This window comes from Petromyzon marinus, chromosome 6 (assembly GCF_048934315.1).
Source record: "Petromyzon marinus isolate PM22_M1 ecotype Great Lakes invasive population chromosome 6, UKy_Petmar_22M1.pri1.0, whole genome shotgun sequence".
NCBI classification, from domain to species: domain Eukaryota; kingdom Metazoa; phylum Chordata; class Hyperoartia; order Petromyzontiformes; family Petromyzontidae; genus Petromyzon; species Petromyzon marinus.
This window is the reverse complement of record NC_133672.1, coordinates 10,163,544-10,177,200: the sequence shown is the minus strand read 5'-3', so window position 1 is coordinate 10,177,200 and position 13,657 is coordinate 10,163,544. Positions and strand designations below refer to the sequence as shown.

General features: G+C 48.9%; 1 protein-coding gene across 1 annotated transcript; it reads left to right on the top strand.

Annotated features, from left to right (window-relative positions):
• The first annotated feature begins 322 nt into the window (after window positions 1–322).
• LOC116939530 (uncharacterized) lies at window positions 323–13,380 on the top strand. Its single transcript, XM_032948043.2, has 3 exons — window positions 323–1,082; window positions 7,399–8,168; window positions 8,811–13,380. The coding sequence occupies exons 1-3, from the start codon at window positions 328–330 to the stop codon at window positions 9,701–9,703; spliced, it is 2,418 nt and encodes an 805-aa protein (XP_032803934.2). The 5' UTR covers window positions 323–327; the 3' UTR covers window positions 9,704–13,380.
• Window positions 13,381–13,657: the final 277 nt, after the last annotated feature.

Below are 13,657 nucleotides of genomic sequence, written 5' to 3'. Positions count from 1 at the left end.
GCCGACAGAGTGCGCAATAGTTGCTCGCAAACACGCTTAAGACGACGCGCTTCTGATCGAGAGGCAGCCAGGCAACACGTCGGAGAAGAAGAAGGAGGAGGAGGAGAAAGAGGCTGACTAGCAGTGCTGCTCGGGTGGTGGTGGTGGTGGTGGTGGGGGTGGTGGTGAGGTCTGGGTTTGGGTTGCGGTGGGGGTTGGGTAAGCGGCGCTGGCCGCTGTCGGCGTTAAAAAGTTAAAAAGAAGAAACCGGAGACGCAGCGAGGCGACGAGGATTAACCGGCGACGTCGACTGCGACGCCGCAGCGGGGTGGGGGAGGTGGCAATTAAATGTCCTGTTCGACCCAGGTGGCCGGGAGGGCTCCCCAGGTGCCCGTGGCCCCGGCGCTGCTGCAGAGCCCCGTGGGGATGGCGCAGGGATTGGTGACGCTGGCGGGCGTCGCACCGATTCCCGTGCCCGCGTCGTCGGTGCCGGCCTTCATCGCCGAGATCTTCGGCGCCTCCCTGCCGACGGCGAGCGGCGCCGGCTCGCTGCTCGCCTTCAGCTCGGAGCAGGTGGCCGGGGCGTGCGAGGCGCTGCTCCGCGGAGGGGACATGGAGCGCCTGGGCCGCTTCGTGCACTCCCTGCCCACGGCCGATCTGCTGCGCAGCAGCGAGGTGGTGGTCAAGGCGAGGGCGCTGGTGGCCTTCCACTCGGGCCGCTTCCAGGAGCTCTATTCCATCCTCGAGTCCCACCACTTCCAGCCGCAGAGCCACGCGCTCATGCAGGGACTGTGGTACCGCGCGCGCTACTCGGACGCCGAGAGGCTCCGGGGAAGAGCCCTCTGCGCCGTTGACAAGTACCGGTTAAGGCGCAAGTTCCCGCTGCCCAGGACCATCTGGGACGGGGAGGAGACCGTGTACTGCTTCAAGGAGAAGTCGCGGAACTTCCTCAAGGATTGCTACAGGAGGACGAGATACCCGGCGCCCGACGAGAAGAGGCGGCTGGCCAAGCTAACGGGGCTCTCCGTCGTCCAAGTGAGCAACTGGTTCAAGAACAGGCGGCAGAGAGAGCGCGGCCCGCAGGACGGAACTCACTTGAAAAGGTCCGTTCCCGGATTTCGCTTTCTTGTCTTTCAGCAGCGAGCCTACTTGTTACCATCGAGCATGCATGCACACGCAACGCAGAGGGCTCGTCCTGGTTACGTGTCTTGTCTCGGTCGAATAACTATTGTACATATAGCCAGGGCTTAGCGCTTAAATGTATCAGCACTGCTCCAGCTAGAGGCTGACTCGGAGTCAGGGATATCGGTGTAAGGCACTACCACTAGAGTACCCGTTAAGGCCAATCGTCGGGGTGGATGCGTGGTTGCCAACACAATTTCCCGGAGCAACGTTCCGTACTGTTGCGGCTGAAATTAAGCACCGATCCCAACGGACTGTTAAATATTAACTCTTGTGTAACTAGCGGGGAAAAATCGCGCAATTAATCACCTCTCTGTCGCAAGAAGGATGCGGGTCCTGATCTGTGCCATTGGTACCAGGCCTGTCACCCCTGCACGCCGGCAGGCTCCTGGTGTTTTGAGTCCTCAATTCGACATTCCGAGTGAAGGCTTATTGGACGTGTCGCGTCTATATATGCTGGGTGTGCGTTCCGCACAGCTGAGCTGCGCTGCAATTTGAAACCGTCAGCATTTCTGTAGCAATAAGTGCTGCAGCCACCTCGTTCTATAATCCCGCCCCTTACTGATTAGCAACCAAATCCCCACCACCACTCCCCGAAAGAATGACCCCCGTCATTAGTCCGGTGTATTTATTGTTAAAAAAATAGACATTTCATGAAACCCACAGCATGAGATTGGATATTCCGTCACTGTTCTTTCTGGATAATTATATAATAAAAGTCTCCCATGGGTCAGTCCAATGCTGGATGTTGTTGAGGGCGATATTGGCACGTAAAATCAAGATTGATTGGATGAAGGCCTACCTCCTGTGCCGATGATGGAGGGGGGGGGGGGGATTGCTTGGTCATACTTCACCAAACTGGTCACTTACGGGATGTTGAAGGGTTGCGTGGTGGAGGAGGGCTGGGGGCTAAGGGCCTTTTGAGATATCATGCGCCACTGGGGTTAGCCGTGACCAGGGGTCAAATTCAAGATCCCGGGTTCGGAGGGCAGAGCACTGACGCCTGCACCACGGCTCCCTCCTCCCCGTTTCCGTTTACAGAACATGCATTAAGTAACATGTCTTGACACAGGATTCTCAGATCATTAATACGCGATGTCAAGATTCATAGTTTATCTTGGGGTTCAATCGCGTAGGTATAATATCTCATTGTATTAACTATAACCCTCCACCACCCGACGGAGCCAATCAAATCAAGTTGTCACTTTGATGGGCAATTATGCCAAATGATTTGGCCACGTGACAACTACACGGTGGCTATGAGATGTTAACTCCCTCACCTAGTCTGCAGGAGGCCATGAGTTAGATCCCGACCCTGACGCCTGTATATATGGAGATAGCTGTGTCTCTCTTCCCGTGGTCGAGTGGAGGTTTGTTCCGGGTCCTCCGCTTCCCCCCCCCCCCGCCACATTTAGAAACGTGAGTTTAGAGGAGTATTTGGCTGCTAAAAATGTCCACATGAGAAAACTCCGGTGAGCTATCATTTGTGGTCTGGTCGCTTCGGAAAAGAGCTATATAGCTCAGTGGGCCTTGCGTGGTAAATAAAAATAGTGATGTATAAAAGGGTTTGTGGGGAGGAAGAAGAAAAAAACCGTTCCGACAGTCCCTTTAACATACAAGTGAGATTTAACATTTGTATAACAGATGGCAGTAAGGCGGGGGGAGGGGGGGCACTGGCACTGGTGGCTTGTGATATTAATCGAGCATTATTTTTTATTATTTCTGTCACGCTATGAACCCAGCGACCAGAGTTTGATTACCAGCCATGCTTAATAACATCAGGGGCGGGACGGAGTGCGAGGAGTGATATCTGAACTGGCCCTGGACACCACCTCCCCCCGTGTTTTCGGGTTGTGCCACGGTGTTCTTCGGCACGAGCTGCCGACGTTTTGCTGCACATTTCAACTCCGCTTCCTCGAAGGGGCTTCCCGGCACGTGGAGCAAAAAACGCCGAGCAAACGCCACGGTGCACAGACGCCAAACCACGCGGTCGCCACTGCGATGTGCATGCAGTCTTCCAAGTCAAAGCGACTTGCTGCTCAAGCAAGCATCGAAACAGTTGCTCGTCTCTGCTTGTAGAGCCCGGAGCCAGCGGTGGACATTCCACATTCCCATGGCGGGGCGAGTCTATCTGGGGCGCCACGGTGGCTAGGAGATGTTAACAACCTCGCCTGGTATACATGAGGTCATGGGTTCGATTCCGACCCTGACGCCTGCTGTATATTGGGTGTTTGCATGATCTCTCTCCCCATGGTCGCGTGGATTTTTCTCCTAGTCACTCGGTTTTTTTCCCACACACATTTAGAATCAACATCACGCGTTTGGAGTATTGGGCTGATGTTAAATTTCCACACGAATAAGCCATTTCGTTGAGCTATCATTTGTGGCCAGGCCGCTTCTGAGAAAAGAGATCAATATAACGCAGCGGGCCTTACCTGGTAAAATAAAATAAAAGTTAAGTTTAAATAATTGATATCTACGTGGCAACCACCGTCGACTGATCCACGAAGTGTTTTTTTTAGTAGTAGTTGTTGTTGTCTATGGCGCTGGCTCGTAGAGAGACGGGAAGAGCGAGAGAGAGAGCGGTGGTCCATCTGTGCGTGGCCACGCAGCACGATGGTTCATGGTGGTGTACAGTGAGAACCGCTGCCGCCACAAGGATGGAGGGGCCCCGCGTTGGGGTGGTGGTGGTTGTGATGGGGGGGGGGGTTAGAGACGTGGGGGGTGGTGGTGGGGGTGGTGCTCCTGCAGATGTGATGGTATGCGGTAAGGGAGCTCCGCCCGCGTTTGGCCTCCGCCGCCGCTTGGAGCGAATGTGGAGCGCACATTTCTTCCCAGAGCGTCGTGGTCGTGTCCGTCCGTGTTTCCCCAAAGGGCCGTGTTGTGCCCGTGTTTATTTCTTGGGTTAAAAAAAATATAAGTTTGTCTTCCCCCCCCCTCTCTCCCAACCTCCCCCCCCCCACAACCCCAACTGAGCAATTCTAAAACCTTTTTGCCTTGGCAACATTGTTCGGTTGACTCGTGCGAACGGATGACAACAACAGCTTGTTTTAGTCTTCAAGACGTGATTAGCCATCATTCCACGTGAAGTCACCATGTGCACAAAGTGCGTATTTTGTTCACGTACTTTGATTTGCGTAGCGATACGTTGTGGTATGGTATGGTAACCATACCACCACTATGCAAGAGCTATCCAGGTGAGAAACAATAAAATAATAAAAATATAAAACAATAACATTCTCGCGACGTGTCGACTGCAACACAAGCAATCATCATCAGGTCCTCTGGTGATGATTGCTTGTGTTGCAGTCGGTGATGATTGCTTGTGTTGCAGTCGAAACGTCGTGAGAATTTTATTGTTTTATATTTTTATTGTTTCCCGTCTACGTGACTTTACCGAAAGAACCAAGACTATGAATCCCTGCAGTCACGAAAGCTTTAAATCAAAAATCTATCCAGATGATTTTACTTTCGCACTGTACGTAGCCACCCCTGCTATTTTCGAGGTGTGGGGGAAAGACAACAATCCAGCCACAAAAAAGAAGTTCTAAAGAAATTAGTTTAACCTTTTTTAAAATAGTTTTCAATTTTCAGTTGTGGTATGCAAATGTTAAGCACACTAGGCTACGGACCAAGCGACTTGAGTTTGATTCCCGGCCATGGCCAACATCAGTGACGAGTGATATCAGAACGGGTTATGGGCTCCCACTTCAACAATCCACGCCGACCAGCAAGGTGAAATATGGCAAAACCACAATCACGACTGACATGCGCTAGGGGAGGCCTTCATCCATTGGTGGATTGACAAAGACTGAAATCAAAACAAAAAAATATGAAATGCATGCACACTGTACTTAGGAAAGTAAATTAGGATTAAATCCACAAGCAACATCCTTTTCCAAACAATACATGGCAGGGACACGTGTTGAATATGTGGTGATGGCATTGGAATTTGAAGTCCAGAGGGGTTAACCGGACAGTTTAATGGGTTCATAGATGAAAGTGAATTGAGTGGAGAAAAAGTGCAGTGCTTTTAGGTGCATTTACGATGCTAATGGGGTAATCCTTTCAGCAGAAAGTGACACCCATTGAAGCAGAGATTTACATATGTGCATCAGATTACAGTGAGGGAAAAAAAGTATTTGATCCCCTGCTGATTTTGTACGTTTGCCCACTGACAAATGATCAGTCTATAATTTTAATGGTAGGTTTATTTGAACAGTGAGAGACAGAATAATAACAACATTCAGAAAAACGCATGTCAAAAATGTTATAAATTGATTTGCATTTTAATGAGGGAAATAAGTATTTGACTCCCTCTCAATCAGAAAGATTTCTGGCTCCCAGGGGTCTTTGACACAGGTAACGAGCTGAGATTAGGAGCACATTCTTAAATGGAGTGCTCCTAATCTCAGCTTGTTACAAAGATACCTGTCCACAGATGCAATCAATCAATCAGATTCCAAACTCTCCACCATGGCCAAGACCAAAGAGCTCTCCAAGGATGTCAGGGACAAGATTGTAGACCTACACAAGGCTGGAATGGGCTACAAGACCATTGCCAAGCAGCTTGGTGAGAAGGTGACAACAGTTGGTGCGATTATTCGCAAATGGAAGAAACACAAAAGAACTGTCAATCTCCCTAGGCCTGGGGCTCCATGCAAGATCTCACCTCGTGGAGTTGCAATGATCATGAGAACGGTGAGGAATCAACCCATAACTACACAGGAGGATATTGTCAATTATCTCAAGGCAGCTGGGACCATAGTCACCAGAAAACAATTGGTAACACACTACGCCGTGAAGGACAGAAATCCTGCAGCGGCCGCAAGGTCCCCCTGCTCAAGAAAGCACATATACATGCCCGTCTGAAGTTTGCCAATGAACATCTGAATGATTCAGAGGACAACTGGGTGAAAGTGCTGTGGTCAGATGGGACCAAAATGGAGCTCTTTGGCATCAACTCAACTCGCCATGTTTGGAGGAGGAGGAATGCTGCCTATGACCCCAAGAACACCATCCCCACCGTCAGACATGGGGAGGTGGAAACATTATGCTTTGGGGGTGTTTTTCTAAGGGGACAAGACAACTTTACCGCATAAAAGGGATGATGGACGGGGCCATGTACCGCCAAATCTTGGGTGAGAACCTCCTTCCCTCAGCCAGGGCATTGAAAATGGGTCGTCGATGGGTATTCCGGCATGACAATGACCCAAAACACACGGTCAAGGCAACAAAGGAGTGGCTCAAGAAGAAGCACATTAAGGTCCTGGAGTGGCCTAGCCAGTCTCCCGACCTTAATCCCATAGAAAATCTGTGGAGGGAGCTGAAGGTTCGAGTTGCCAAACATCAGCCTCGAAACCTTAATGACTTGGAGAAGATCTGCAAAGAGGAGTGGGACAAAATCCCTCCTGAGATGTGTGCAAACCGGGTGGCCAACTACAAGAAACGTCTGACCTCTGTGATTGCCAACAAGGGTTTTGCCACCAAGTACTAAGTCATGTTTTGCAGAGGGGTCAAATACTTATTTTCCTCATTAAAATGCAAATCAATTCATAACATTTTTGACATGCGTTTTTATGGATTTTTTGTTGTTGTTATTCTGTCTCTCACTGTTCAAATAAACCTATCATTAAAATGATAGACTGATCATTTCTTTGTCAGTGGGCAAACTTACAAAATCAGCAGGGGATCAAATACTTTTTTCCCTCACTGTATATCGTCAGCCATGGTCAGTCCGCTGCTGGATGAAGACCTCAAATCCGGCACGTACGGTGCGAAAGAAATTCAACGTACATGCATTCCATCGACTTCGCACAATCGTGCAGTGTAATGATCCATCTAACACCTGCGCACAGGCTGATTTCATCATTCCATCTCCCCGGTGGACCTTATCTTAGATGCATTTCGTTCGTTGGCTGTTATTCCGTCATTACAGTGTTATTGACCATCTGCCATTAGGTCTTCCATTGACGTATCCTGCCCAAGCCCAATTTACTTTTTATTACAACCCTGCTTATGTTCTTTATTTTACGCAATTCTCTTTCAGCCTCTCGACGTAACTCCAAGCAGACTTATTCTCTTAAATGTACAAATGTGTCTGTATGAATATGAAATATCGACTCGGTGAACGTAGCAGGACTTACATAATAATGCTGACGTAACGTGGAGGGAGCCGGTGTGTGCCTCCCGTGGAGACCGTGTTTACTCTGTGCCGTGTGTGATTATTCTCCACAGTGAAAACGACACCGACGATGGCGAGCAAAGTGCGAAAGAGGATCACGTGGACTTTCAAGAGCAGCACATGCTCAACCTTTCACCTCCGACAGAGGCGGACGGCAACACCATGTCGAACAACCAAGAGGTCGAGTCTCTTCTGGAAGAAGTCTTCTCCTCCGACTCCTCGTTCAGCAATCAGATGACTCCACTGCTGTCGCCGTGCATGTCGGACCACGATCCCATTGACCCTTTGGACGACAGCCCCTTTCCAGACATGGAGAGCGGCGCAGGTCCCGTCGGAGACGCGAACCAGAGCGAGCGAGACGCCGCCGCCGCCGCCGTCGTCGCCGCCGTCGCCCAACCGCACGCCGCTGCCGCCACGGCCACGACCGGCAAGAGCGGCCGTCTGGCCGGTCACGGCGCCGCCGGCGCCGCCAACCCGACCCTTCGTTTCAAAACCGCTTGCGCAGACAACAACGCCACCTTCTTCAGCACGGCCCAGGTCGTCGGCGGCGGAGGCGGAGTCGCCTTTCAGCCTCTGACGCAGTTCGCGTCACAGACCGTGACTCCGGTGGCCTCGTTGCTATCGATGAGTCCCGCTGGCCCCATGTATCTGCCCCCGCTGCAGGTGACCGGTGCCACCCACCACCAGCCCGTGCAGTTCGTGCCCTACAGCCCCGTCCAGATGGCGTACCCCGCTGTGGTGAATGGAGGCGCCATGCCAGTCGTCAGCGGCATGGGGCTGCCCACAATTCAGCTGCCTTCAATATCGCCATTACAGACGGCAGGTTATTTGGTTTCTTTACGTTTTATTGCATCTGTGAATAAATCACCATTTACACACGTGAACGCATATTCAGCTTTCTTACGTTTTAATTGCGTAAACTGTTTTTGTTTTTTTTACTTCATTCATCAACGTTGGTAAATTTTATACAGCGTATACTTTGTAGTTGGGTGGAGCGGTGGGGCAGGGGGTAGCGCACTGTGCTACGAACTCGGCTATCAACTTGCGTTCTATTTCTGGCCACGGCTCACAATGGTGGCACGTGATAACTCAACCAGTTCTGGGCTCCTCCGCTCACCAACCCCCACTGACCAGTGTGGTGAAGTATGGTCAAACAACCCTCCATGAATGATACTGCATGGGGAAGACTTGCATCTAGCAGTGGATTGATGTAGCTCTGAAAATGTTTACTATTCTATGTTTAAGGGATGAGGATTTATATGAAAGCTACCTCTCAGACTAAAATTGAGAGTGTTTAATTTATTAACCTTGGTTAGACGCTGGGGCGATTTTACATGTTTAACTCTAAACCGAAGCATTATTTGCTATAAATGTTTAGTACACGTGTTGTAAAACTATTTAACAAACCCCCGTTATCAATGACCTTGTTTTTGGGGCCAACCCCATTGTGTGTGTGTTCTTCCAGCAGGGAACATCCTGGTGTCGAATACGCTCGCTGGTGGCGACCTGTTAAATGGAAACACCATGGCCACGAGCACCACCGGCATCCTCATCACCAACGCCCTTGCGCCAAGCACGATGCTCTGCTCCATGCCTCACGTGAGCCTAATGACGGTTATCACTCAAGACGGAAGCCTAGCCCTGACACCTGTGTTTAACATTCCCAGTGGAATATATCCGGATGGCATCTCAACCTCGAACGTTATTCCATGCGCTGGAAACTACCTTTCGTTGACTAATAATAACATATCTCCCCTGATGGTCCAGGGAATTCCTGGCAACGGGATCGTAGGAATGGGCGGCCTGACTCCGAGTCTGCCGACGGTCAGCCAAACGGCAGATGCCATTGCGGGTCAGATGGGCAGCGCCACGCTTTTTTCCAGGACGGTCAGCACCGCGCTGATGCCAACGACGCTAAACACCAACGCATTAGCGATGCAGCAGACGTATTTGTACAATCACGCCGGAGGGTTAGACACCGCGGCCGTGCAGGTCGTGTACGCCGAGGCTCCGCCCGTGTACACCCCCATGCCCGTCGGAGCGCCGGCAGAATCGGCGGTTTACAAGTCGGCGAACGAGGCGATATCGGCCATCGCGGATTGCTGCTACGAAGACCTCAACACTAGCAGCAGCGTGGGCAGCGACTCGACGGACAACAAGTCGGAGGCGGACAGCCTGCTCGGGTCTCCGCTCGACCTCTCCGGGAGCATGGGCGCCGTTGGCAACGCGGAGAATGAGGGCAAGGAGGAGGGGTCCGAGATGACCTCGGACGGTCACGAGGACTTTGTTCATGGCCTGCTTCCCAAGATGACCAGTGCCCCTGACGATGACAATTTCTACGATTTTGATGATTTTTAATCGGGTTGCGCCGAATAGCACTCTTTACCGTTTGGCTGAATAATAAACACCGAAACACGTATTCATCCAAATTTCAATTTAAAGCTGAATAGTAAGGCCCACCCAACTCACATCATTCTCTTACCCAACTCAATGTGCGCTCTCACCTGACTCGCTGTTCTCTTGTCACCTAACTCACCTCGCCTCACCTCCACCACTTCTCTCCCACCTAACTCACTAGGCTCTCACCTTACTCACTCCCCCTCTGAAATCTCTCATATCCCTTTCTCGCCTAACTCACTGCCCTCTCACTTCCGCTCTCTCGCCTAATTCTCTTTCCCCTCTCTCGCCGAACTCACTGCGCTCCCTCACCACGCATCTCCGTCTCAAAGCGCGCACCAATGCGGTGCGTCGCAAACGCATCTCTACAGAGGTAGGCCGAGGCTGAACAGCGCGACACTACCACACACCATGCTGTTATTGGTGAACGAGGTGGCTGCGAGCGATCACAAAATGTATTTTGAAAACGATTGGAAAATCGAGGGTGCTGTTACGCAACTGTTCGGCCCAATCAGAATAGCTGAAAGATAGCCGCTGTTTGGACAAAATTCAGAAGTTAATAGATATATTTCAGCGCATCCATATTTTGTATGATTATAACTATATCTTTACGTCTATTCAAACCAAATAAGCTACGTATGTTGCTTCCCAATATAAACTGTTTTGTCTGAAGCAATGTAAACATCTGCTCGAATTTTTGTATTATTACGCGGTGAATTATCGTATTAGCATGTTATTACAAGTGTATCAAGCTTTTGCTAAACCAAAGCTTCGAACAGACCTCTCTGCCAAGACGGTTCATGCCTTGCCTCAATAGAAGATGATTCTAGCCTCAGCCGAAGTGGCAAAACCACAACTCTTTGATGCTTATGCTATTTCAAAGATCATCCTAGGAGGCTCATGAGGGATTGTGAAGGCTCGGCCCCCATACTGCACACGGGCCAGACAAGATGCAGATTCTGTGGCCTACTTGACAAGAGACCAGAACATGTTAAAACCCTGGGTTGGTGTAAGCCTGCCTGGCAACAGCTGCTGGTAATGGTACTAAGAGGTCGTCATGGACTTAGAATAACTAAGTTTGCCACCTATCCGGGAATTGTCATCTGTGGTAGATCTGGTGGTGTAATTGTTTTGAACTTTTTTTCCAGTACACTGCACAGTTTTAATCGACCTAGGCTGGCTCAGAAATATTTCCGGGTTTTGGTTTAGATAGAGGTCACATTCCTAGGAATAAGTGACCGTCTTCTGTAGCCTTTATATCAGTATTAGACTGAAATGTCCCAACGTTTTTGCACATTTCAGCTGAAGGTGTATGTTACTGCATGTTTGTTTGAAGATGGGCACAAGAGATGCATTTTTAAAAGGTGATTAATAGACTTGAAGGGCAGTTTAAAAAAAAATAACATTAGTCTCCAATGCCCACCTTTACAGGAGTACTTGGTGGCAGGGGCACAAGCCACTGTGGAGGCTGTAGGTGTCTCCACATTCACGCGGTGTTTGGATGTGGCACAACACTTGGGACAGAAATCACGGTAGTTTATTTTAGTCTGCGATTTACTCCGTTCAACGAGGTGAATTATGCGGAGCCTTTTTTTTTATTTTGACCGATGAAAACCAAGAACCACTCACGAATTGGGACTCCCCTAACTTCCCTACCCCCGTGGGGCTGTGTGGATGGGGATACGAAGGGATCTTGACAACAGCATGAGTCCATAGGCCACAGCAAAAAACGGGTACCACCGAACTTACCAAAACTTCACTGATGCTAACATGTATACGGCCAACGAGAAGTGTATCATTTGACAACCCCACTCATAAATTTTGATTTAAAGCTTTCGTGACTGCAGTAATTGATATTTTTAGCTCTTTCGGTAAAGTCACGTTGAAGGGAAACAATGAAATAATAAAATATATATAAAACAATACAAATTCTCACGACGTTTCGACCATAACACAAATGGTCGTCATCAGGTGTGAAAAAACCAACGGCAAGAAACATTTGAAAGAAGTGTCGGTTTGCATTAAATTATTTATTTTTAAACGGTGTCTTTATTTATAAAAAAAAACGTCAGCGCCATGCGCAGCGATTTGGCAGTTTATTTAGAAGGACTAGTCCATCTATGTTCTGAAAAGAGGAGGGGGGAGACGAAAAATTAATGTATGCTGTCTGAAAGCCACCGTAAGCGTGAACAATCAATTAAGACCTGAAATGGTTTATCAAATCCTTCCAATGATTGCTAAGCCAGAATCCATCTTCTGTCTACAGGAAAGCTACCCATACGGATGCTTATCTGAAACCGGATTCCCACCACCATCCATCACAGAAGAATTCTCTCATCAAGACTGTACCATAGAGCCCAATGCATATCCGACCAGGAACACATAGGCAGTGAACTCAAGCACGTACACCAAGCTCTTAAGGCTAATGGTTACTCCGACTATACAATCCGCAAAGCTATCACTCAAACCATGAAGAAGAACCCTCTTGAGGAGCCTTTTAAAACCATTACTTTACCCTACATTGCGGGGATCACAAAAAAGATCTCCAAAATCTTGAATAAACACAAGATCCAGGTCCGTTTCAACACATTACATAAAATCCGTGATCTCGTTCCGTCTGTAAAACATGTGATTCCAGACATACAGTACCCTGGTGTCTACAAACTAAGTTGCCTCTGTGGTAGTAGTTACATTGGAGAAACCAAACGCCATGTCTCGGACCGCATTCGTGAACACAAAGCAGACCTTAAACACGGTAGGACCAACACCTCGGCCGTGGCAGATCATTGTTATAATTCAGTAGGCTCACATGACATTGACTTTTCCAAGACAGAGGTTATTTGTAAGCCATCTGGCTACCATGAGAGATTCGTTCATGAGGCTATCCACATATACAAGCACAGAGACAATTTCAACCGAGAAGATGGATTCTGGCTTAGCAATCATTGGAAGGATTTGATAAACTATTTCAGGTCTTAATTGATTGTTCACGCTTACGGTGGCTTTCAGACAGCATACATTAATTTTTCGTCTCCCCCCTCCTCTTTTCAGAACATAGATGGACTAGTCCTTCTAAATAAACTGGCAAACCGCTGCGCATGACACTGACGTTTTTTTAAAATAAATAAATAAATACACCGTTTAAAAAAAATAATTAATGCAGACCGACACTTCTTTCAAATGTTTCTTGCCGTTGGGTTTTTTCACACCTGATGACGACCGTTTGTGTTATGGTCGAAACGTCGTGAGAATTTTTTATTGTTTTATATATATTTTATTATTTTATTGTTTCCCTTCAACGTGACTTTACCGAAAGAGCTAAGAATATGAACCCCACTCATATCAAATGGTTATGGCTGGTGTGGGCCACATCAAAAAAATTCGAGCAATGCCACCTCAGGTGGTGCCGAGAAGTAACGTTTCTGCTTTGGGCTCATGGACAAGTTGTCGCACGGCAAGCTTTTGTGTACCGATTGAGATACTTATACCCAGGTGTGTGGCTTCCCTTTAACGTTCTTCACTAGCCACTGTCAGCATTCATCTCACGAATAACAATACTCTTTGGTTCTTTCGGTAAAGTCACGTAGGTAGAAAATAACAGATCGCGACGTTTCGATCGCAACACAAGCAACCGTCATCAGGTGAGATCAACGCACAGCAGGGGAGCTGCGCGTTGATCTCACCTGATGACGGTTGCTTGTGTTGCGATCGAAACGTCGTGATCTGTTATTTTATACCGACGTGACTTTAACGAAAGGACCAAAGAGTATGGATTCCTGCAGTCACGAAAGCTTCCAATCCAGAATGATCCTATTGCCAGGCCCTCTGCCAATCAATGGATGGATGAAGCTCTCCTCACGGCGTGCCGGTCATGAGGCTTTCGCTTCCATTGGTCAATGCGGATTGGTGAAGGGG